The 26,071-nt window shown below is 42.3% G+C and overlaps 1 protein-coding gene across 1 annotated transcript in view; it reads right to left on the bottom strand.

Moving 5' to 3' along the window:
- The window catches only part of LOC134205748 (uncharacterized), a 100,549-nt gene that overhangs the window by 12,082 nt on the left and 62,396 nt on the right, over window positions 1-26,071 (bottom strand). The window contains exons 3-6 of the mRNA XM_062681312.1: window positions 9,050-9,512; window positions 8,541-8,754; window positions 7,645-8,477; window positions 7,114-7,583 (exon numbers count right to left, since the gene is read on the bottom strand). Of these exons, the coding sequence (XP_062537296.1) occupies window positions 7,114-7,583; window positions 7,645-8,477; window positions 8,541-8,754; window positions 9,050-9,512 (1,980 nt within the window). The remainder of the gene's footprint in view (window positions 1-7,113; window positions 7,584-7,644; window positions 8,478-8,540; window positions 8,755-9,049; window positions 9,513-26,071) is intronic.

The raw sequence follows: 26,071 nt of genomic DNA, 5'->3' as shown, positions 1-26,071 counted from the left end.
GTTCCAATATTAGTTGCGACTGGGGCGAATAAAATCACGCGACAATGTGGCGTCTACCTTCTTCTTAGCCCCCTCCATGCGATTCTTCTCATGCGATTCCCATTCCGTTTCGGACCTGCTTCAAATATGGTATACTACCATGTTACACAACTTGTTAATTCTTCAATAACTTCTTGCGTTAGGGAGTTTGATCTGCAAATCTTGATTTTATGGAGTTCGTGGACTCCCTTGAATCCAAAACAATTATAAAACTCACTTGAAATGCTTGAACAACTGAATAATTTTTCAATATCTGCCTCCGTTACGGGAGTCTGTTTATAGGATAGACACCCAGATTACAAGGTTTCAGGTCAACCCATTTGGCACTGTCTTGAATTTTGGTCCGCCATCTTGGATTACAAAATAGTGTCGAACATCGATTTTTGAGTTCTATTAATTTTACTCATGTTGGTCAAATAATTTGTCACAATGGGACAAGTGGGACTGCTTAGAATTAATCGAATTAGTTTTTTTTAGTTTTTTTTTTTCTAATTTGCTATTAGTTCTAAGTTAGTATAAGCAAAATTATCCTTCCACCTTGCGGGGTAAGAATGGAGGAGGAGACTGGAGAAGGCAATGTGCCTGCTAAAGATGGAGGGCGCACTCGATTGTACCATGCGGCTTCGCCTAAGCCTTGGGTTGTTTACTTTCGGCAGAAAGTGAAAAGCCTAGATTTTCTCGGCTTTAAACGAGATTTGACGCGTCGTTATCCGAAGCTTGATTTTAATCAGATCAACAGGAACAAGCTACGCATCACCGCACCTACATATCAGGTAGCTAACGAAATTGCTAGAGACAAGACGTACAATGTTGAATATTTGGTTTATGCCCCATTGCGGGAGGTCGAAATAGAAGGTGTGATCATCGCAGCGAGCCTGACTTGCAAGGATGTTGCAGGAAAAGGCCGCCTAAAGAATGCAATGGAGTCTACCGTGGATATTCTGGACTGCAAGGAATTGCATTCAGCAGCCACGGTAGATGGAAAAAAGGTATATTCCAAGTCAGGTTCGCTTCGGGTGACGTTCGCCGGTTCGATGCTCCCAAAATATGTTTATATTGAAAACATGCTATTTCCGGTGCGTCTTTTCGTGTCAAGGGTATTTAATTGTACCAACTGCAAACAACTTGGTAACACTGCCGAGTTTTGTGACAACAAACCACGTGGTGGCAGATGTTCTGAAAAGCATCGGGAGGAATCCTGCCAGCAACAAGCAACAAAATGTGCTTATTGTGGTTTGAATCCTCCCCATGGTTTGCAAGAATACCCGGTGTTCAAAAAGCGCACCCAAAAAGTGAAGCGCTCGTTGGTACAGCGCTCCAAGCAGTCGTATGCGGAAATGGTTAAGTCGCAAGACACATCCGCCACAGCCACTGCATCGACTGCTATTTCAGCCACCGTTCGTGTAAGTGATTATTATGATTCCATATCCATTGATGAATTGGACTCTGACGCAGCCGATATGGATGATCCTGCGGAGGTACACGTGCCCGAAAAGAGGAAGCAACCGTCTTCCCCGGGATCGCGCCGCAAGAGAACAAAAATCATTCATAAAAGCTTGGCAAAATCTGAAGGTAATGGGGGTTTATTTAAAATCCCGAAGCAACCTGTCCCTACTGCTTCTTTTGATCCTAGTTGCAGTAAGGCATTCCCGCCATTGCCAAAATCCGATGTTTCGAAGAAACAGCCGGCTAGGAGAATCAACGAAAGAAAAAAAGTAATTCGCACTTCTAGTAAAAGTATTCCGTCCAAGCGAGGATTGATCTCCTTTAAGGACCTTGTGGACCGTTTTTTGAATTTATTCAATATTCCGAATTCATTGAGGCCTATCATTGACCTTTTTATACCAACAGTGGAAAGTTATCTGAAGCAATTGACTGTTTCATGGCCCCTTCTTGCAGGAATTGTATCTTTCGATGGATAATACGGCCAATACCCAAGATACAATCACTGTGCTGCAGTGGAACTGTCATAGTCTGAAAAATAAATTGTTAATAAAAGTTTTTGATTCGCAATTCCGATTGCGATATATTTTGTACTCTGTGAAACATGGCTTTCTTCTGAAGATGAAATCAACTTCCACGATTTCAATATTATTCGCCAAGATCGGGATGATCATTATGGTGGCGATCTTTTGGGGATCATAAAAAGGGTACTCCTTCTACAAAATTCCCATTCCGACTGTTCCTGGCTTAGAAATCGTCGCATGCCAAGTAAATGTGAAGAATAAAGATCTTGCATAGCTTCAGTGTACATTCCTCCAAATGCCTCTATTAATCGTCGACATTTTTGGAGCGCAGTCTCCTCCTATCATCTCCAGTATTGATATTGGGTGATATGAACGCACATGGTATTGGATGGGGCGAAACGTATGACGATTATAGAGCGCCTATTTTCTATGATTTGTGTGACGATTTCAATTTGAATATTTTGAACACTGGTGAAGTAACTCCAATAGGACCAAATGGTCAACAAAGCCGTATTGATCTGTCTTTATGTTCAAATTCAGTATCATTAGATTGCACGTGGAAGGTAATTCAAGATCCCCATGGTAGTGACCATATGCCGATAGTCACCACAATTAAGAGTGGCTATCAACAATCTGAGCCAGTGAATGTTCCTTTCGATCTCACGAAGAACATTGACTGGCAAAAATTTGCATCGGCGGTAAAAATTGGTATTGACTCAACTGATACTCTTCCACCTTTGGAAGAATATCGATTCCTTATTGAGTTGATTCAAAAAAGCGCACTAGAAGCTCAGAAACGACGCGTTCCAAGTACATCTGTCATCAGAAGACCAGCCACTCCTGGATGGGATGATGAATGTACTAAGTTGTATTCTGAGAAATCTGATGCCTTCAAGGCCTTCCGTAAACACGGAAGGTCAGAGCTTTGAAGAGTATTTGAGGCTCGAAAGAAAACTCAAAATCTTCTCAAGGCTAAAAACGTAGCTACTGGCGACGTTTTGTCGAGGGACTATCACGAGAAACCTCAATGACAACACTTTGGAAAACGGCTCGCAACATGCGGAACCGCATTTCCACCAATGAGAGTGAAGAATACTCCAATCGATGGATATTTAACTTCGCAAAAAAGGTCTGCCCAGATTCCGTACCAGCAGAACCGCTATTTCGAGAATCAGTCACTGATCCCGGTTCTTTGGGTGGACCATTCACAATGCTGGAACTTTCTATGTCTCTTCTTTCATCGAATAACTCTGCTCCGGGATGCGATAACATCAAATTCAATCTTCTTAAAAACCTCCCAGATATCGCAAAAAGACGATTACTTGACCTGTACAACTGTTTCATGGAGTACAACATTGTGCCACCTGAATGGCGACAGGTCAAAGTAATAGCTATTCAAAAGCCTGGGAAACCAGCGTCTGATCACAATTCATACCGACCGATTGCCATGCTGTCGTGCATGAGAAAGTTATTGGAAAAAATGATCCTTTCAAGAGTCGACCATTGGGTCGAAGAAAATGCATTGCTTTCAAATACTCAGCTTGGATTTCGAAAAGGGAAAGGAACAAACGATTGTCTAGCGTTGCTTTCTTCAGATATACAACTGGCCTTTGCGCACAAGGAGCAATTGGCTTCAGTATTCTTGGATATTAAGGGCGCTTTTGATTCAGTTTCCATAGAAGTACTGTCAGACAATCTGCACAGTAGTGGATTACCCGTTATTTTAAACAATTTCTTGTATAATTTGTTGTCAGAAAAACAAATGAACTTTACACTCGGCACTCTGACAACTTCCAGAAATAGCTACATGGGCCTTCCCCAAGGATCATGTTTAAGTCCCTTGCTTTATAATTTCTATGTTAAAGATATTGACAATTCAAGCTCTATCTGGTAAAAGGGCGAATGTCGCAAGAGAGGATTCTCTTCGTCGACTTCCCCTCTTTTAAATAAAAGTGACAAGCAGTGGATTTCATCGCGGTTTATCACCTCAGAATGCAAGTTTTCATTGTTTTATTTCGTTCTGAGGGGAAAAACCGCAACGAAATCATCTGCTTGTCACTTTAATTTAAAAGAGGGGAAGTCGGCGAAGAGAATTCTCTCTTGCGACATTCGCCCTTATTCCAGATAGAGCTTGAATTGTTTGGAAGGACAATGCACGCTCAGACAACTTGCAGATGATGCCGTGGTCTCTCTAAGAGGTCCATGTGCAGCTGTCTTGCAAGGACCATTGCAAAGTACCCTGGATAATCTGACTGTTTGGGCCAGACATCTAGGGATCGAGTTTTCACCGCAAAAAACTCAGTTGGTTGTGTTTACTAGGAAGCGGTACCCAGCTCAACTGAAACTAAAACTGTTGAATGATGACATCAACCAATCTTTATCTTCTAAATACCTTGGGGTTGTGTTTGATTCTAAATGTACTTGGAAACTCCATTTTGAGTATTTGATACAAAAATGCCGGAAAAGGATCCATTTTCTACGTTCTATCTCCGGAACCTGGTGGTGGAACCTGGTGCTCACCCGGAAGACCTCATCAAACTCTATAGAACGACTACTCTCTCTGTTTTAGAGTATGGCTCTTTCTGCTTCCTCTCAGCAGCTGATTGCCACCTGATCAAATTGGAACGAATTCAGTATCGTTGTTTGCGTATTGCCCTTGGCTGCATGCATTCGACGCATAACATGAGCCTGGAGGTGCTTGCTGGAGTCACTCCTTTAAAGCACCGTTACTGGGAGCTCTCACTTAGAATACTCGTCAAATGTGGAACAAGTAACACACTTGTCTTAGATAACTTCGATAAAATGCTTGAACTGACTTGTCGTTCAAGATTCCTTAGAGTCTATCTCAACTACATTTTGTCAGATCTTTGTCTTCCATGTTATACTCCCCCTCGAGTTGACTTCACCAATGACAGTTTCTCAATTGAATACGATCTGTCCATGAAACATGCTATTCAAGGAATACCAGATCATCTTCGAAATCTTTCTATTCCCTCCATTTTTCTGAAAAATATGAACATGTCAATTGCAACAACAGATATTTCACTGATGGTTCTCACATTAACGGATCCACTGGCTTCGGTGTTTTCAAATTAACTTCAACCACCTTCCGAAAACTTCAGGAACCGTGTTCGGTTTATGTTGCTGAGCTGGCAGCAATTAACTTCGCTTTGGGGATAATTTCCAATCAGCCCGTAGACCATTATTTCATCTTCTCGGATAGTCTTAGTTCTATCGAGGCACTCCGGTCGATGAAACCTGTTAAGCACGCATCTTACTTTCTTTCAAACGTAAGAGAGCAGATGCGTGTTTTGGTCGAAAGATCATTCAAGATTACCTTTGTTTGGGTCCCATCTCACTGCTCAATCTACGGCAATGAGAAGGCAGACTCGCTGGCAAAGGTGGGCGCACAGGAAGGTGAAGTTTATGATAGACAATACTCGAGCAACGAGTTTTTCCCATTAGTCCGTCAGAGTACTCTTCAAAGTTGGCAAAGAAATTGGACACACAACGAACTTGGACGGTGGCTATTTTCCATAGTTCCAAAAGTTTCTGGGCGAGCGTGGTTCAGAGGTGAGGACTTAAGTCGAGGCTTCATTCGCGTGATGTCGAGACTTGTCTGTCTGTCTAATGTCTAATCACTATTCACTAAACGCACATCTGTACAGAATAAACCTTGTCGATAGCAACTTATGTAGGTGCGGAGCCGGTTACGATGACATCGATCACGTAGTTTGGTCCTGCTCGGAAAATGACGCCTCCAGAGAGCAATTATTGGATACCCTTGTGGCCCGAGGTAAACAACCCTTCAGGGAAGTTCGCGGTATTTTGGGAGATCGTGATGTTGTCTATATGCAGGCCATTTATAGTTTTCTTTGTGCTTCTGACATCAAAATCTAACATTTTGTTTTTTTTTCTTTCTTAGTTTTTTTTTTGTTCTGTCTCTGCCTTTTTGTTCCATAGAGCTCCATAGCTCTTGCCATCCGGAAGATGCTCCCAGTCGAACCATTCCTCGAGCACGACGACGCGGCACATCGTCACTGACGCCAAATGCCCGGATGAGAAGCTGAAATTTCCTGATCCCAAATCCTAAGCCCCGTCCATCCTTAAACATTGTAAACTAACCTCGAGTCACCACGAGTACGCTGGCTTCTACCCCCCTCTTACTAACCGTATAATAACATGATATTGATTGTATATATCACAAAGAACAATGGCTCCGTAAAGTGTTATACACGCCTGAGCCTACCAAATAAACTAAATTGGAAAAAAATTATGCAATTAGCTCCAGAAAACCACGGTATAGATTAAAATCGATTACTAATTATTGGGACGATTAATCAACATGCGGTTTCCGTTGGGTGAAAGCTGTTGAGTATCCCTTTTAGCTATGTAGGTTTTCTTTTAACCTGCGCTAAATGGGGAAACGTCATTAACAGTATAATGAAAAAATAAATTTCCCCATACTAATTTGCATGCAAACTTGAAACGGCTTGTGCTAAATCAGTTTTAATCCAAATGAGCTCAAATTTTCAGAGGACACTCATAACATGGTAAAGAATCATATGAGCACTGTGGAGCAAAATCGATTTTTTGAACCACCCTAATACACACACATGCACACACATACACACACACCTCAATTCGTCGAGCTGAGTCAATTGGTATATGACACTATGGGTCTCTGGGCCTCCTATAAAAAGTTCATTTTCGGAGCGAACATATAGCCTTTACGTATACTTTGTATACCGGAAAGGCAAAAATAGGAAGGATAGAGTAAAGAAGAACAGAAAAAATTAAGAAAAAGAAAGCAGAAAAATAGTAGAAAGATAGAACTTCTATCTAGAAGTAAAACAAAAAAGAAAGGGGAAAAAATTAGAATAAAGATCACAGAAAGAAAAATAAGAGTATTTAAATGAGGAAAATAAAAATAAGGAACAATTTTAAAGAATGAATAAAATAATATTCATAAAGGAGAAATAAATGTGCAAAGAAATAAAAAGGGGAATGAAATATGGACTATTTATAGACTATTTACACCATCACAAAACTTCTTCCCACACTCAGTAGTCTTGTCCCTTTCCGAGTCAGACAACCAAAAACCTACCAGTGTTCCATCGCAAACGTGCGTATCCGCCCGGAACAGCGCCACCATCCAGGGCCAATCTCCGGGTGCAGCCATCTTCGACAGCCCCACATTAGGATTGCTCGGCAGAGCGGACTGAACTCCACACTCCAACTGCCCACAGCTCACGTACAGCGATTGCTTACTCTGGCAGGTGGTTCTAACGAACGAGATCTCCGAAGCCCTCGGATCCAAAACCCTCACGTAGCTTGTGTTCGGTTCCGTATCGTTGCGAATCTGCGAGTAGTCAACCCGCTCGAAGCCAAGCGCTTTGCATAAAGATTCAGCAACCGTATTGCGCACGTAATCGTTGCTCTCCATTCCCACCGAGCACAGCTTGCCTGTGGTGCCCTTCTCGGAGAACACAGCGTAGCCTTCCGAAAAGAATCGAGGCCGATAGGGCACGATCGGTGGCGGGAACGTCAAATAGGTTACTTGAGGCGAAATGGAAACTGGAAAATAAATGCACGCTTTATATTAGATTCTGAGATATTAAACGGTTTGTCAACTTACGACAGTCCTTCTCGTCACTTCCGTCAGGACAATCCATCTTTCCATCGCATCGAGCGTTCTTCGCATAACACACTCGACCCCTTCCGCAATAGATCGCTCCGTACGGGCAGAACGTGCAAGTGTTCTCGTCGGAGAGATCCGGGCAATCGGCAACACCATCGCACAAACGCGAAGACAACGCATTCGATTGCAGTTCGCCGGCACATCCCGGTCGACTATGGCAGGACTGTATCGCTGTAGACTCTGGGAACCGCTCGCAATCCAGAAGCTTCTTGAATCGTTCCGGCAAGCGATCACCGCAACCATTCCAAAACGCCTGACAATACTGCCGACAAACCTTACCGGCGACCGGTTCCTCAATTCGTCGATACTCGCACGGTGGTTGCAGCAACCGACAGACGAAATCAAACGCCTGTCGAAAACATTCCGCATCCACCAGCTCCCTAAACGAAATCAGATCCGCCTCAACCTCCTCTATCGAACCGTGACCGAACAGGTTCGGATACGTTGTCAAGTTGTAGCCGACTGCACGGCAGTAGTTCAGTTTCAGCGGTTCACACTTTCGGGGCGGTCTCGCAGTTGTCACCACCTCGCTGACTTCGTCGTCCTTCCCACCAAGCGGAGAGGACGAGGTGCCCGGAATGTCATCAAACTGCCCCAGCACTTCCTTGATGATCAAACTGGATGGATCGATTGTTAGGTTGCGGAAATAGCGTGGATGGTCGGAGATGATCTCCTCCATTAGGATCGAGTGCAGATCGGCCGTGGAGACCAGCTCGGCGTACGGGTCGAAGTACATCGCAAAGTGTAGGGTCAGATCTTCGTCTTCATTGCTAAAAGTATCGGAAAGTTACGGTTTGTAAAAGTCACTTGTGATAATCGATCAAACAGTTTACCCATCAAGTGCCAAAATTTCGCTTCCTTCGTAGGGTTCCCTCAGATCCGATCGTCGCATGATAAGGTTTATCCGTTCCCGGTAGTCCCGCGCCCGTTGTTGAAATCGTGATGTGCTCTGATCTGCCAGTTCCGGTGTCCAGTAATCGCCTTCCACTACTCGTAACCGCGCTCGGAATATCCGATCCGGGAGTGGTTCTGGTCGTAGGTATGTGTCTAAAAGTGGCGAATGAATCATTTACTCTATCTATGAGTTACGAGCACCTGCGTGTTGAACTTCTAAAAACGACACATGTGACGCAAACAATCATATGTAGCAAGCGAAAAGCACAGACTCATAATAGACAGCGTGGGAGTTCCATGCTTCTCCTGAACAATGCTTTCGCGATCGTGAAAGTGAAAAGTGTGTAACTTCTGTGTGTCTTTCAAGAGCTGGTCATTTCGAAACACTTTTTCAACGTCTATAACATATATGTAACTGCTGTTGCAATCATTACATCACCATACTTACATCCCACATAGACGACAACCCCCGCGAACAGCAAAATCAACAGAAATCCGGCGATCAACGCACAGCCACACTTCTGGTTATCCCCGAGCTTCCTCCGGGTGAACCGAATATCCGAATCGCTGGACAGGACCGAGTCCGCCCGGCTATTCTTATTCCCGTGCCGGTGATGGTGATGATGGTGGTGGTGATGATGATGCCCATTGGAAGACTTGTGATGGAGGCCACCGTTCCGGTGATGGTGCTTGGTTTGGCTGCTATCCGAGTTGGATCGATGTTTGCGGGGTTTCTCGGGACTGGATCCACCGTGGGGGGTCGTATCCAGACTAAGGTTCAGGTGGTGGAGGTGGCCGTTGTGATGGAGCGTTGTCGGCGAGTGGTGATCGTCAAAATAGGGATCGTCCTCGGGGGGTGGCGGTGGTGGAAGCGAATCACAGTCGTCAGAGTCTGGATATTTTGTACTTTTCTGGAAGGGGATAGAAAATATACAATATGAAGTTAATTAGTATTCTCGTTATTCGTTCGTTACAGCTTTTCATTATATTCAATTCCGTGTCTCGAAATAAGTAAAAAAAAGTTTTTTGTTAAATATCTTGATTGATCACGTTATCACGCCTATATAGAGAAGAGGATGTTGAGGGTTCTGGCTCCTCCAAGACATGTGGATTCTTTTTAGTATCAATTTGTCCATCTCGAAACATGTCCTGTGCATATGCACAGTCAAGATATTTAACATTAAAATTATTTTTGTATGGTCATATGGCCAAATATTATAAAATTAATTGTAAAAAAATAAAAAAAGCTTTGCCGGCAAAAATCTGGTCTCATTCATTTTTATTTATTTTATTTACTTGTCTTCGAACTAATCGTACAGATAGATAGTACTAGCTAATAATATTACTTTTAAACACACACTTGATCATATTATTATCAAAATAAACATACTGTTTGGGTTTATACGGTTTATATTTATACGCTAAATTAAAATAATGATTAAATGATAGTTTAAGTTGAGAAATACGTAAGTTTTTTTTCAGTTAGAAGAAACTCTATATTGTGCCTTGTCCTGGGGTTTATCGTTCTTCCTTTGTCGATATGGACGAAAAGTTCTCCGTTAGTGCTTGGGCGATTATGTGATTCCTGAACAAACTTTTTGTGGAAATTGTGCATTCAAAACTGATTGTGTCCGGAACCTTTAAGCCGGCTTTTGGAGCCTAGTCGCGAGTGTAGTCCTTCTTATGACCATCGAAGGTAGGCCCCAGAGCGGACATTTGGTCCTAGCGAACCGGATTACGTCGGAACCGGACAGGATAAAAGTTTGAGCACAAGTAGGATTATCGCCATCAAACGCTCGGTTGTGCTATGACTGTTGTGATCACCAAATAATAGTGCATCGCCATTATCCTCGAATAAGAATAGCGATCACGAAAAAAGGACATATCGAGCGGGAAGGATTTTCACCATTTGCTGCATATTGTCGGTGCAAATAATAGCGAATCATGGCCGTGGAAGCATAGTGGACAAAGGACACCAAAGGATTGTCATTTTCGCGCGCAAGCAAACCCTGTTGGTTTCCTGAAGGCTACGGAATCAGGGTGGATTAGAGGCTTTGGATAGCGACGGATCGGAAGACTACACTGAGTTAGCTTTGCCTGCTGTTCTCCCAGGATTTGCCCGTTTCGAGCCATGCTGCATACCTGCTGATTTTGGATACCAATCGCATTATTCTTGGATTAAAACTGAACCCATTGGAACTATTGGTTGACTATTAGGACCCTGAGGGTGGACTCGAGCAAAGAGGTGGCGACGTGGAACTTTGTTAGTGAAAATTTGTGTATGTCTGCCGAGGCGTGGACGTCAGATACTCCACCAACTCATTAAAATTATATCCTCTATGGCTTGGTTCATATTCATCATACATTTATTTGAGGCTGCATTTTGCTGAACGGCTTATTTGGATGCGTTCAACTACATATTGATACGGGCATTGGTAGTTCCGTTGTTTTCTCGGGGTGAGTTACACGGTATATGTCCCGTCGAAGCTATTTATTTGGATACTACAGATTTTATCCCTCCTCTTCACATCATTCGGTGCAAGATTTGAACGAGTTTTTGAACGCCAGGCCGGCTAGTTTGGACGTTTGGGAATTTTATGCTAAATCGCTGCTCCTGTGATGCTGTTCACTCGGTCAGGTGAGTTGAACAGTATATGTGCATCCGAAGTGAAGACTTGTGAGATACTACAGCCTCATTTTTCATCTTTCTTCGTCCGATCAACGAATAATCAACTGTGGCCATGTCGAGGAGCCAGGCCGCGACGTATAAGGAGCTAGTAGCAAAGCTGTCCGAGGTACAGCAGTCTTTCAATGATATTTGGAGCTTCGTTGAAGATTTTCCCGAGGATGCTGCGCTTAACCAAGTCACGGTTCGTTTAGAAAGGCTAGACGAATTGCGTGAGAAGTTCTCCGAGTACCTTATCGAGGTCAAAACGCACGACAACCATGACGATAAGGCGAATCCCTTTGACAAAGGAAAGCCAGGAGTTCAGCGAACGCTTCTACCAAGTGAAAGCGTTTTTGTTGGACCAAGTCAAGCTGAAGCAGGAGTCAGTGGACTTGAATCAGACTAATGCGACTGTGGGGCAGCAGGGACAGCAGGGACAGCATGATGTCCAAGGGCTTGACGACCCCTCCCCAGCTGTCTGCGAGTCAGGGAGAACTGCCTAGGGCGTGGTGGGATTTAGCAGTGGGCTCTGCTAAAATCCCTCCCAAAAAACCACAAGTGCCCGTAAGCGGACTCTATCAAAGCGACTGTGTGCCGCTTCAAAAGCACAAGCCCAGGGAGTGCCAATTGGCATGTGGAGTGTCCCTACTTCGGTAGGGTAGTGCGTGAGCTGCTTCGGCAGGGAGTGAGTGATCTGTTTGTGCTGAGGCAGGAGTGTCATAGCGCGTCACCGCTATTGTCACCTCGAAGCGCAGCAGAAGTCTGAGTATGGACTGCACATGCTAAGGTAAGAGTGTCGTAGCGTAGTATCGTTGATTGGTCCCTACATACCGCTATCGACACCTCGAGGCATTGCAGTGGAGTGTTAGAGTGAGCACCCGAAAAAGGGTCACATGGAGCGAATGGTCTTTGGAGAAGCTGCTTCGGCGGCAGGGTAGCAGTGGGTTGTACCCACACACCTACAGTTGTGCACATGTGGTGCATGGGGAGTGTCCCTGCTTCGGCAGGGTAGCGTGTGGTCTGCTTCGGCAGTGGTGTGATTGATCTGCTCGTGCTGAGGCAGGAGTGTCGTAGCGTAATATCTGTAGGCCCAGGCAGTTACCGCTATTGACACCTCGAGGCATGGCAGCGGAGCGCCCGGGAGAGCATCCAAGTAAGACTCAAATGGAGTGAATGGTGTGCGAGCACCCAAGACAGTCTCGCGTGGGACGAGTGCCTGTGTGAGCGATAATGAGCGAGTGCGCTTAGTACTGCCAGCCCCCCGGAAGGAGTACTGCGAGGTAGTTCCTGGGAAACGATGGTGGAGCCCAAGGAGTTTAGTCGGTATTACCGGTATGGTCGAGTCCGACACTCCAGTACACTTCCGTGTGGTAGTTTGGCAACTACAATGCACGTGTACTGGGTTAGTGTGTAAATGCATTCTCCCTTGTAAAAAAAAAAAAAAAAAAAAGACTAATGCGACTGGTCTCGGGAATCTTGATCATGTCAAGTTACCGTAGATCAAGCTCCAAACTTTTGGTGGAAACGTGGAAGAGTGGCTTAGTTTCTGCGATCTCTTTTCGTCCTTGATCCATGGCAAGGTGGATCTCCCTGAGGTAGAAAAGTTCTACTACATCAAGGGGTGTCTACAAGGAAAACTGAAGAATTTGATTGATTCTCTCCCGATCACCAGTGCCAACTACAAGATGGCTTGGGATCTCCTACTCAAGCGGTATGACAATAACAAGCATCTGAAGAAGCTGCAAGTGCAAGCGCTGTTCAAACTTCCCCGTTTGACGAAGGAGTCCTCGTCTGATCTACACACACTCGTCGACGGCTTCTAGAGAATAGTTCAGACCTTGGACAATATAGTTCAACCAGCGGAATATCGGGATTTGCTGTTGGTTAATATGCTCACTACACGCTTGGATCCTGTTACGCGTCGTGGATGGGAGTAGTTTTCGTCCACAAAACAACAAGATACGGTGGAGGAGTTGAGCGATTACTTTCAGCGTCGCATTCTTATGCTGGAGTCTCTTCCAGCGAAGTCAGCGGAATCGAGAAGCACTCCCTAGTGGCAACAAGCAGGCAAATCCAAGGCAACCTCCATCAAGAGCAGCTACAGCACTACTCAGGCAGTAGGAGGACGATGCATAGTATGTGGCGCTAGTCACTTGCTGTTCCAGTGCAGCGTATTTCAAGCGATGCCACAGTTTGAAAAGGAAGGAGTCCTCAGAAGCCACTCTCTGTGCCTTGGACATCACGCGAAGGAGTGTCAGTCCAAATTCTCCTGCCGCTTCTGCCAAGGTCGCCATCATTAGCTGGTTTGCTTCAGCTACTTCGCGTGCCAGTTCAAGCGTTAACCCTAATGTACTCGATCCCCAAGTATCCAATATGGCGGCTTCAGACACGGTTGTGGGACATGGGTCTACTCAACAGGCAAAGGTATTGCTGGCGACTGCTGTCGTAATTGTTGAAGACAACAGTGGCCATCGCTATCCAGCTCGCGCTCTTCTAGACTCTGGATCGGAGAGCAATTTCGTAACAGAATGACTCAGTCAGCGGACGAAAGTCAGACGCAGCAAGGTAGACGTCAAGATATCTGGAATTGGCCAGGCAGCTGGAGGCCACCGTTCGATCGAGACTGACGGAGTACTCTTAGCGCATGAGTTTCCTCGTTCTACCGAAGGTGACCGTCAACCTGCCAACTTCATCGATCAACATCGAGGAGTGGAACGTACCAGATGGAATCGAATTGGCCAATCCATCGTTCAATGTGTGCATGGGTGTGGACATGGTTCTGAGAACTGAATCATTTTTCCATTTCTTCAGAAGCGGGCGGCAGATTTCGTTGGGAGAGCGACTGCCGACCCTTAATGAGTCCGTTTTCGGTTGGGTCGTTTGTGGAGGAGCATTGGTTTCCAACCAATCGCTGAACATTAGCTGAACATCAGCGGCTTCAAAAGACCTAGAAGAATTAGTAGCCCGATTTTGGTCCTGCGAGGAGGTCGGAGTTACCGAAAACTATTCGCCGCAAGAAGCACGTTGTGAGGAGCACTTCGTTCGAACGGTCCGACGTGGAGAGCCGAAGGATGAAGACGTGTTGAATCAAATTGGCGAGTCAAGGGGCATCGCAGTTCGTTGTCTTCAAAGCACGGAGTGCAGGTTATCGAAGGATGCAGAGCTCCGTGGCCAATACAGCTCTTTTATGGATGAGTATCTTCAACTCGGCCACATGACCAAGGTCGAGATTACGCAAATTCAACCGAAGCGCTGCTATCACACCACCCGGTAGTTAAGGAAGCCAGTACCACGACTAAGGTTCGAGTTGTGTTCAACGCTTCAAGCGAAACGTCAACTAGGGTGACGTTGAATGATGCACTGCTAGTGGGACCCATCATACAAGACGATCTTCGATCGATCATCATGCGAAGTCGAGAAAATGTTTCGACAAGTCCTGGTTTGTGAGGAAGACAGACCCTTGCAATCCATCTTGTGGCGATCCTTCAGATCAATATCCACCGATGCGTCATTATACCGAAGGCAACACAGATAGAACTTCATTGCTTTTCGGACGCTTCGAAAAAGGCATATGGTGGATGTGTCTACGTTCGGAGTGAGAATAGTGAAGGGAAAACTGCTGTCCACCTGTTTGCATCAAAATCGAGGGTAGCTCCATTAAAGTGTCAAACGATTTCGAGATTGGAGCTCTGTGGCGCGTTACTGACTGCGAAGCTGTTCGAAAAAGTAAAATCGAACTCCCAGTTCACGTACATTTCTGGACGGACTCCACGTGTGTACTGCGGTGGATAGCAGCCACTCCATCGAATTGGAGTGCATTCATAGGCAATAGGTGTGCAAAAATTTAACGTTTGACGGAGGGATTTCAATGGCAGCATGTTCCAGGCATACAAAACCCTGCGGATCTGATATCTAGAGGAATTTCGCCTCGCAATATTGCAGTAAACAGTTTCTGGTGGCATGGCCTAGATTGACTTTCAAAAGGGCCGGAGGAGTGGCCACAACCAACAGAACTACAGTCTGCAGAAAAGGCTGAGAGGGAGAAACGTCGTACTGTAACGGCCGTCACAACCTCAAGCGCGGAGGAGTTCATTGAAGAATACATTGCCAAGTTTTCATCATATGGCAATTTAACTCGCAGTACGGCTATTTGGCAACGGTTCATCAAGTTGCTTAGGATACCGAAGGAAAAACGAAGAAGTAGATTTATGCCCACAGCCGAGCTCAAGGAAGCCGAAGAGACAATCATTCGGCAAGTCCAGAAAGCCACCCTGGCCGCTGAACGGAAGGCTTTATCGAAAGGGTTTCACGGAAGTCGCAGCTACGTTGGTTTCACCCGTACATGTCGCCGAAGGGAATGATTCGCCTTGGCGGGCGCCTAACCCATTCATCAGAATCGGAGGATTTCAAACATCCTATTGTACTACCGAAAGGTCTAGACTGACTCGTTTACTTGTTGAGGACTACCACAAGCGTTTGCTCCATGCTGGACCGCAGCTACTACTGAGTACTGTCCAATTGAAATTCTGGCCGTCGTGAGGGAGGAGTATAGCGCGGCTGGTTGTTCATCGCTGCCACAAATGCTTCCGGGCAATGCCGTCTCCGGTGAAACAATTCATGGGTGAACTGCTGGCGGAACAAGTAACGGTAGCCCGTGCGTTTTCGCCAACGGGAATAGACTATTTTGGTCCGTTGTATGTTAGACCGGACCTAGGCGAACAGCGGTGAAGGCCTATGGTGCCATTTTTGTGTGCATGGTGACCGAAGCGGTGCACATAGAGTTGGTCTTAAACTCTCGATCTTTAACTGCACTCTCAACGGATCCCAACGATCTTGAGCCACTTATGCCGGCTCATTTCTTGATAGGAGCTTCACTGCACTCGCTCCCGGAGTTGGATGTTTCAACGACTCCTGTCAACTGCCTTACGCAAAACGAGGTAGTTTGTAGAAAGTTACATGATTTCTGGAACCGTTGGAGGCGAGAGTATCTTTCTCAAATCCAAAGACGGATTAAACCTTGGCGACCGCCAGTAGATGTCAAAGTTGGCAAGATGGTCGTTATCTGCGATAATAATCTACCACCCATGCACTGGAAACTAGGCAGAATTGAGAAAACGCATCCTGGTACTGATGGCATAGTGCGAGTAGTAACTCTTCGAACAACATCGGGAAGCTTAAAACGGTCGGTGGAAAAGGTTTGCTTTCTACCGGAGCCCTTCTACACACATCATTAGAACCCAATACATTAACCTTATTCCCATCCATTCCCATCCCAGTCGAAGAGGTGTTTGTTTATCTAATTTCAGAAATTAAGAAAATTTCAGGGTGGGTGAGAATAAATAAATCGACGGACGGACGGATGGGTTGGAAGAGCAGTGCTACACACTATCCATTTGACCATTGCTGCTCAGCGACGATCAGAGAAAGGTGGATGGATGGATTAATCTGATGAAGACATCGGTGGTAGTCCACTCCGAGCAAACGACGTGTGCGGTTTATACGGTTTATATATATACGCTAAATTAAAATAATGATTAAATGATAGTTTAAGTTGAGAAACAAGTAATTTTTTTCAGTTAGAAGAAACTCTATATTGTGTCTTGTCCTGGGGTTTATCGTTCTTCCTTTGTCGATATGGACGAAAAGTTCTCCGTTAGTGCTTGGGCGATTATGTGATTCATGAACAAACTTTTGTGGAAATTGTGCATTCAAAACTGATTGTGTCCGGAACCTTTAGGTCGGCTTTTGGAGCCTAGTCGCGAGTGTAGTCCTTCTTACGACCATCGAAGGTAGGCCCCGGAGCGGACACATACATTTCATTAAAACGTCGACAACAAATATCAAACAGGTTTTTTTTGTCCAAAAACGGTTGTTAAAAAATAAGAAAAATGTGGAAGCAAATAAAAAATATATCAATGTTTCTATTGATCTACATTGTCAGAGAATCGCTAGTGAGTCATGTTTACAAGCAATTCTATCAATTCAATATATTTGCTTTTACAAGCATCAAATGTCCTCCTTTTTTGTCCTTTTGCAAAAGTTTTCAATGACGTCATGAAAAGTTTCAGGTTCACCATTTCGAAACGTAAATGCAATCGCAACTTTCTCATGCAATTCCAATGAACCGGTTCCTTTCTTCCGAAATAAAACAAAGTCGCTCCCAAAATGACAAAATCTACATGGTCGCCTTTCTTCGTTAACCACTTTTTCCGCCCCAACATTTAAACCGATTTGTTTAACCCGTCCATCGTGCTGTGAGCATGGCGCCCAAGTCCGGAACTACCACCTCTGTGTTTACATAACTGCGATCCAAAACAAATGACATGTTGGCTGTGCAGTCGGCGACTGACTCAGCCGTTTAACCGTTGTCCTCCAATCTCAACCGTCTGATGCTTTTTTCCTTTGCTTGCATAGGTGGCTCGCCAACCGGCAGCAAGCTCATTTTTGCTCGTTATTCAAATTAGTAGCCGCGTCTTCATTAGTTTAATAAATCATCGCTTCATCATCACTGCCATGGTCAGTTGAGGGGTCTTGTTTGGAGAGCCAGATGGAAAATGATGATTTCCTAATTGGATATTGTTATGGTGTGAGATCAATAATAAATGGAAGTTAAAAAATAGAGTTGGAATAGACGTATTCTGATCTAATTAACATATTGCCTTTAGTTATATTGCACTTATTTGAAGATTCAAGCCCATTAGTTATGCTGGAGCCAGTTTGCACACGAAATATGATACACAATATTATGTTTCGTGTCTTATGTCTAGTTGTTAACTTTGGAGAGCAAAAAACCCCTGAGCTGTGAGTCGAGTCGAGGCTAAGGAGTCTTCTTCTTATTGGCATTACATCCCCACACTGGGACAGAGCCGCCTTGCAGCTTAGTGTTCATTAAGCACTTCCACAGTTATTAGAGCTGCGAGGTTTCCAAGCCAGGTTACCATTTTTGCATTCGTATATCATGGGGGTAGCACGATGATACTTTTATGCCCCGGGGGGTCGAGACAATTTCTAATCCGAAAACTGCCTAGACCGGCACCGGGAATCGAACCCAGCCACCCTCAGCATGGTCTTGCTTTGTAGCCGCGCGTCTTACCGCACGGCTAAGGAGGTTAAGGGGTACAAGGATAAAAGTATAGATGTAATAGGCCTTGGAAAGTCTAACGATTTTTTGAGCTGTGGTGTTCTTGTGTTTTCACTACTAGTGATCGTAGTGTAAACCAAAGTTTCTGATAGACTCTGGTGTAAACAATGCAGATATTTTAATGATTTTTATTTATTTATTATCAGATTCAGGCCGGAGTGGCCTGTAAAGTGCATAACAGCACGGCCCGTTGTTTACATTCGAATCAGGTTCCAATTAGGGCGCTAGTTTCAATCTAGCTTATCAAATTTTTAATGTAAATATTAGTGTACATAATAGTTAGGTTATCAAATTGTAAAACACACTAGCGCTTTCTAAAGGCCGTCATGATAAATTAAATTTATTAATAATAAATTGTTAATTACCATTGAAAACCTTTAAATCAAAGTTGGAAGGCCAAGCCGGCCTATCACTTTATATGTAAAATCATAATTGTAGAACAAAAATGTTTAAATAAAGAAGAATTATTCTACTACTATTCCTATTATGGACCCCAGGGGTCTACTATAGAGCAAATTCAGTTAGGCTTTGAAATATTGATTTCAACGAATAACGTCGTGTATTTGAGTGTTTTATGTATGTATCGTGAAGAGAAGATGCATAACCTGATCAGAGTCTATTATATAGAGTTACGCAAAGAGGATCTTCTTACACTTATTCTGAATGATGCTCTTGTTATTCTGTTGCCAACTTTCACTTTTGTTCAACCCTTCAAGTGACTTCACGGGAGCGTTCACTTCTAAAGCTTTTTAATTCGATAACCTAGTCACCAGCCCCCTGAAACGGCTGTCATCTGCATACAATATGATTGAAGCCGAAAACTTGGTGCTAAACTTGGTGCTAGCTGTCAAGCTGTGGCTTTAAGCACGGAACACAGTGACGCATGCGACAATATCGCTCGAGAAGGAATTTAATTCGAATAGCAGAAAAAAGAAACAGTTTTTTTTTCAAAAGCGCTGAAATATGTTTCATTAATATTTGGCATTGTGATAAAGAGTGGGCCTTTAATTTCTAATGCATCGTTCTGTTCTGAACCAAATTTTTGCAAGTAGAAAAAATAAGACTGCAAACCAATTAACTGATTTATTTTTCCTCCAAATTTAAGAACACTATTCCCGTTGGAATCTGAAGCAAAATAAAAAAAAACGCTGGTATCTCCAGCAGTTTTCTGTTCATGTTTGAATTTGGTTTAAATAAATAAAATGATAATTGTGGTCATCTACAGCACCTTACGAGCACTAACGGCCGCTTATTTTAAGCTCTTTTAGTGGAATGTCTAGAAGTAGTTTGATTTAAAACGGAAAGCAGTACGGGGTTCGACTTTTCGTATAAATACTGTGTATCAAGTGTGATATCACAAAATAAAATTTGAAATCGAAAAATTGCGTTTATTATGCAGTAGAAGGAAAGTTCAGCCCCGTACTGCTAACCGTTTTTAATCAAATTGCTCCTAAAATTTTTGAGAAGAGTTTTAAAAAACTTCGTTTCCTCGTGCATTTTTTTTTTCAAATATTATCCTTAGACTTCTTCTTCTTCTTCATGCAACCTTTATTCGCCAATAATGATAAATTCATGAGGATGATGATGATCGCTGCGATGACAAACGACACAAGACAAACGTCAAATAGATTGCACCTTACCAGAACATGTTAAATTGTGGCGGCTATCGAAATTAATTTATTGGTTTTTTTCGGTGATAATTTCGGCTTATTTTGATGATAATTATATTGTGGCAGCTATTACCGCACGTAAAATGCTGGATGAATGACGAAAACAGAACAATATAACTTATGTTATTGAAATTTAAATTTTCACGATCGAAAATCATTTTGCGATACATAATTTAATACCCGCGCGAAATGTACGGTACAATATGAACGGAGCTTTAAACTTCAACAACAGCACTAGCGCCACACCAACAAACGGTGGCTTCAAGAACTAGTGCTTGTTTCACGGGGTTGGTTTTGCTTTCTTCATTATAAATATCACGAAGTTTATGCTGAAGTCTAACTTAAACTTCCGTAAAGAATATGATTACCGAAAAAAGATCATTTTTTTTGCTTTATGCCAAACAAACTCCGTTTCCGTATTCATAACAATGCAGTTGATTTGGGAGGGAAAAGAACCGCCTTCGAGCTGGCTTGATGGCCTCATATGTCCTGTCTACAAGAAAGAGCACAGACTCGATTGTGCTAATTATCAAGGTATAACATTCCTCAATACTCCTCTGGAATTCTATTTAGCCGAGAAGGACGATCAACAATGGACCAGATGTTTTCTCTGCGATAATTCTTTGATAAACTCCGGAATTGGTGGCTGGCAGACAACGGGGTAGTCCAATCCCAACCGTGTTGGCTTCGAGATGGAAATGGATAAGATGCTGTATAGTGGATAAGATGGGCATTAGATGTTATGATAAAATTATTATATCAAAATGCTATTATCATCAATTCCTTGAAATCTGCATTTGGCATTATGTTCTTATGATATGCACTCATTTATTGAGTAACACGAATCAACGTGTTTTGTGTTAAGTTAAGCTCCATGGCAACGCAAAAATGTTTTTGGTTTTCGAGTTCGTGTCGGAACGAATCGACGACGGAAGTCAGTTTGCTGAGTATTGTTGCGGCGAACGGTCGAGCTTAGAAACCTCGCTAGTCACCCACAGAGTGCAAACACGTGAGTTTCTTGCTGCTACTTTATTGGGGAATGTATTGATGTTTTTTGAAGCTGTTTCTAGATCAAATCTAATACATTTCAATTCATGCGTTTTAATTCGCCATAATAATCATTAGGCGATAACAATACTTCCACCTCACCAACAACGATTTGTTTACTTTGCTCGATAGGTAGACGGTTTGACAGTTCAATAGGTAGATTTGGCTTCACTCTTTGCGCAACTCTATATATAATAGACTCTGAACCTGATATTAGATATCACGTGAATCTAAGTTGTTGATAATGTCCACACCTGAAGGCAGCAAAAGCAAAATTCCGCTACTAGGGGTCCACTATTGGTCATTTTACCCTTAAAATTGATCGTGCCAGTGGTTTGTGATTTTTTTAAAGATTTGCGTTGGAAGATGGATGTGCGAGATTTAACGTGGACAGGCTTTAGTTATGGCGTGTAAGTATTTCTATCATGAACGCACTCTCTGCTTGGTCATATTTTCGATTATGCTTTCGATTCGTGCCCAAAACGGGTATACAAGCTTCGGTCTGTTGAAGTCCACCATGGAAAGACGACCTTTTCTGGAATTTCATCCTCAAGCATTTAAGTTTGTTCTATTGTCGGCATAGCACCATGTTAGAATTCGGAAGTCGGGACTTCCGAAGTTTTTTTGTCAAACTAATTGATGCGTTGTTTAGCGCATCTTTAGGCGAATCCAGCGCACTACTTCCGAAGTTGGGAAAGTTGCATGTATCTGGAGAAAAATCCAACTTCGGTATAAAAAGCGGTATAAGCACAGACAAACAGACATAACACTCGTCAAATTTCCATCGTTCACTGATTTACTGATCAATTCAAATAATCATTAGTTGGCCAATCGATCACTAGTGTCGCGCGCATCGGATTTGCTCGAGTTTGACGTTTGCTCACTATCGCCATCTGGTTCGCGATTTGCCTAACTTACTGAAATCAACAGATGTCGTCAGTGTTTAAACGACGATGAATTTGATGAGTAAATGTTCAAGGTGTTATGTCTGTTTGTCTGTGGTATAAGTTTATTCCGGGTAGACAATACACAGCTGTGCGGTCACCAACACAAAATGAGCGAGAAGAGAATCATCACTTCTCTGTGGGGGCTGCCTATCCAATTCTGCTTTTTTCGCACGTGTATACAAGTTTTATAAATTTGTTGTCATGGTTTGTTATGATTCGGAAAAGTTTTTGCCTTTCTTTTATCGTTGTTCGTTATCTATTGAGAGCGATTTCTGTAAACCCTGCTTACGACCCAGTGCTTGACTACTTCCTTCCTCGTTTCCCTTCTGAGCAGCTTAGAGACTACACTACACCCTCTCCCTTGAATCACTTCATGTAGGGAAGTTTTATTTTTTTGTATGAATTGTAACGCTCGGCCTGACCCCCTCCCTCCCTACAGCTTTACATAATTTGTGAAAGGCTCCCAAGGGAACATTCCTAAAATACGTGACGCGTAGAATTCCCAAAAGGTGTTTCTAGAAACATTTCCGTAGGAATTCCTGAATTTTCTAAAAGAATTTCGTAAAAGAGCTCGTAAATGAATTTCCGAAACTTTCTTATAATTCCTTCTTTGATTTTTCGAAGGAATATCTTGAGTTATTTCTTAAGGAATTCCTGGATTTATCTCTCTCAAGAGAAATCTTTCGGAAATTGGAAATAAGATTTTTTTAAAAAGTCCAATCTTTTTCGGAAATTCCTTTCCAATTGTTTTTGAAAATCCCTTCAGAAATTCCTTCGGAAACTCCTTTATAGATTCCTTCAACCATTCCTGTACAAATTGTCTTAGGAATTTCTTCGGAAATCCTTTGCATAGTAGGGGAAATGTCCCGATCTCCATCTCACAGAACATATATTTTTCTTATTGCGAAACAAAGAAATATGGCACCAATCTCGTCGCTTCTTTTAATAAACATGCGTGCTCACTGCTGAAAAAAAAATCACAAAAATAAGAAACTAATTAAATTCCTTTCCATTCATTGCTTTGTTTTTGATAAGATGAATTTCGGAGCCACGTGATAAAATCCAGGAGCAATTCCCCTACCTACGGAAATTGTGTCAAAATCTTCCGAAATTTCCTTAGGAGAATTCCGTACATTCCTCCGGAAATTTATTCAGAAATTATTCAAGACCTCCGTTGCCGCTAACCGCAAGTCAAGCACATCTGTATATGGAGCCCCATATACAGATGTGCTCGACTTGCGGTTAGCGGCAGTCCGGATATTCCTTAAGAAATTATTCGGGAATCTCTTTAGAAATTGTTTTAGGAAGCATCCAAAAATCATTTCAAAAGTTCCTTCGGAAATTTCATCTGGAAATTCCTTTGATATTTCGGTTAGAAAGACTTCCTAAAATTCCTTCAAAATAACATATTTCATATTTTAATCAAATTCTTGAAAAAATCTTCAAACAAAATTTCCGGAATAATTCCTGCAGAAATTTCGGAAGGAATTATTTATGAATTTACTAAAAGGAAAAGAAAGTTCCAAAGGAAATTCCAGATTATTTTACAAAGGCCTTTCCAGGGGATTTTCTTAAGGGATTCCTGGAGAAATGTCATCCGGGAGAACTTTTAGGATGAATTCTCGAAGAAAGTCTGAAAGAATTTAAAAAAAATGCTAAAGGAATTTCCGAATGAATTCTTAGAAGAATTTACGAAGGAATTTCCAATAGAGTTTTTTTTCGGAGAAACATCTACTCGAATTGCTGAAGAAATTCATACATGTATCCGAAAATTCTTTTGAAAATAACTTCCTCCAGAATTAATAAAAATTGTAGGAAAATAATTTCTATTCCTCAGAACAATTTTGGCGTATGTAATTATATTTTGGAAAAACATTCGATTCGATGCCCCAGCTTTACACGTTTCGGTCCGACTCAAAAAATTTAAAATTTAAATAGCCCGTTTGGGTCCATTTTATGTCCGATTGCCATGAAATATTCATAGAAGAAGCGTCATTATGTCTATTTTTTAGTCCATGGCTTGATTTGACTATGGTGTCAATCCAGTGGGATTTATTAAGAGGCTGGTCCTGGATCAGGTCAGCAGAACATGATTCCGGAAGTTCCGTGGTTCCCTTAGAGAAAACGATAATTTTCGGTTAGTTCCGAATCCCATCTTGCGACATATCAATCTTCATGGTTTTGAAAGACTGGTATCACCCATGAATTTTTAAGATTTTTTTGGAAATATTGGCTAGGTCCGGAAGTATTCTCGAGATTCTGGATCATTCAGGCAAGAGAACAAATTTTGATTAGCTCCGGAACTTATTTTGCGACGAATCAAATTTTTCGATTTTTAAATTCAAAATCAACTGATGAACTTTTGAGAGTTTTTGGAAATATTGACCACATCCGGGAGTGTTTCCTGGAGACTGTTTCTCTATGAAAAGTAGACGAATTTGACCCCAAAATCTATCTTGCGACATATCAAAATTCATGAAAATTCATGACTCAACCAGCTGTTAGATTTTCTAACAATTCTGAATATGAACCTACCATAACCTGTATACGAAGTAAGCATATACGAAATTGTTAAATTGGGTTGTTTAGGGGTATATATGTTTTTACATATTCTGAATCTGCATTAAAAACTGAGCCAATCTCCAATTTTTCAGAATTTTTGGAGCCCCGGAACTATTTTTAATTTGCATTTTAAATTTATATGGGACTAAAAATTTGTTCTTATGCTGCATGGGCTAACTGTCATTCTATGAATGTTAGTGTCATTCTATCGATTAAAATGGCTTATTATTTGCTGTATAGAAATGTAAATAAAAGGTTTACAAACAAAATAAAAATATGTTGGAGATCAGAAAAGCATGCTCTTTATGTTAAACTGCCAAAAATTCGATATTCTTCTGAGCTAAACAACCCAATTCTTATACAAAAAATGTTAGCTCACAAATAAATATTGTAGATAGAAAAGGGGGAAGGGTCGTTTGACCGAAAGCAATTTGTCCGCATTATCAGGCCGAAACCCATCTGACCAAAAGTCATTTGGCCGAATAGAACATTTTGCCCAATGGGACATTTGGCCTAGGGCTTCCATTCCCGGAAACGATTTCCCGGGAAATCATATTTCCCGGGATTCCCGATTCCCGGGATTTATGTATCAGTTTCCCGAATTTCCCGGGAAATGAATATACTAAAATATTTTGTAATAATTGTCTTATTTTTTTCTAATTTGATGATAACGGATTTTTGGGTGTCAATTACATTTTTTTACTAGCATCATCTAACTACCTATTTATTTCATTTTTGAAGTTTAAGAATTCAAGTTATAACTGAAAATGTTACAGAATCATACGGTGCATTCCAACACGTGTTGATGAGAGGCGAGACAAAGAACCAGTTTGTATCTATCGTTCGTTTATTCAGTAGTTTCAAACGTCGGTAAGCGTTGGGAAGTCGAAATAAAAATTAAGTGTCTGTGATGAAACAGCAGAGCTACCAATGTTCGCAGATATTCAGGTAATAGCAGTGACCGCTTTGGCAGGTTTGTCCCTGAGAGTTTGTCCAATTATTGTCAAAGATTTTTAAGACCTTCAATCCTTTTTGATTCAATTGCCGAACAAACTCATATTCCGAAGACTCGTTTGTATTTTGCGATATTTCGGAAATATTTCATTTGAGTATTTTATAATATTGGTGGGCTAACAGATGTTGATGGAAAAACAGATTTTATGTCTTTAGTATGCGATCATTACAACTGTCTTACAACAAATACTCGCAAAACTTTTGCAATTTGATGCGTGCTGTTCGGCATTTCAAGCAAAGTTTGACTAAAAAAAATATAGATCAGGATCAGTACGACAATCAAGCACTCGCCTGAGAGCTCTTTTTATTTCGAATGGAAGAATTCCATTTCAAATATTTCATTCATCTGCTTTAAATACAAAATGTTTTCAAGTGGACGTACATGAATAAAAAATGGTTTATCCTTCAAAGTTGACTAGAA

The sequence above is a fragment of the Armigeres subalbatus genome, chromosome 1 (assembly GCF_024139115.2).
Source record: "Armigeres subalbatus isolate Guangzhou_Male chromosome 1, GZ_Asu_2, whole genome shotgun sequence".
Taxonomy (NCBI): domain Eukaryota; kingdom Metazoa; phylum Arthropoda; class Insecta; order Diptera; family Culicidae; genus Armigeres; species Armigeres subalbatus.
Note: the sequence above shows the minus strand (reverse complement) of the source record. Positions and strands in the feature narration are given on the sequence as shown.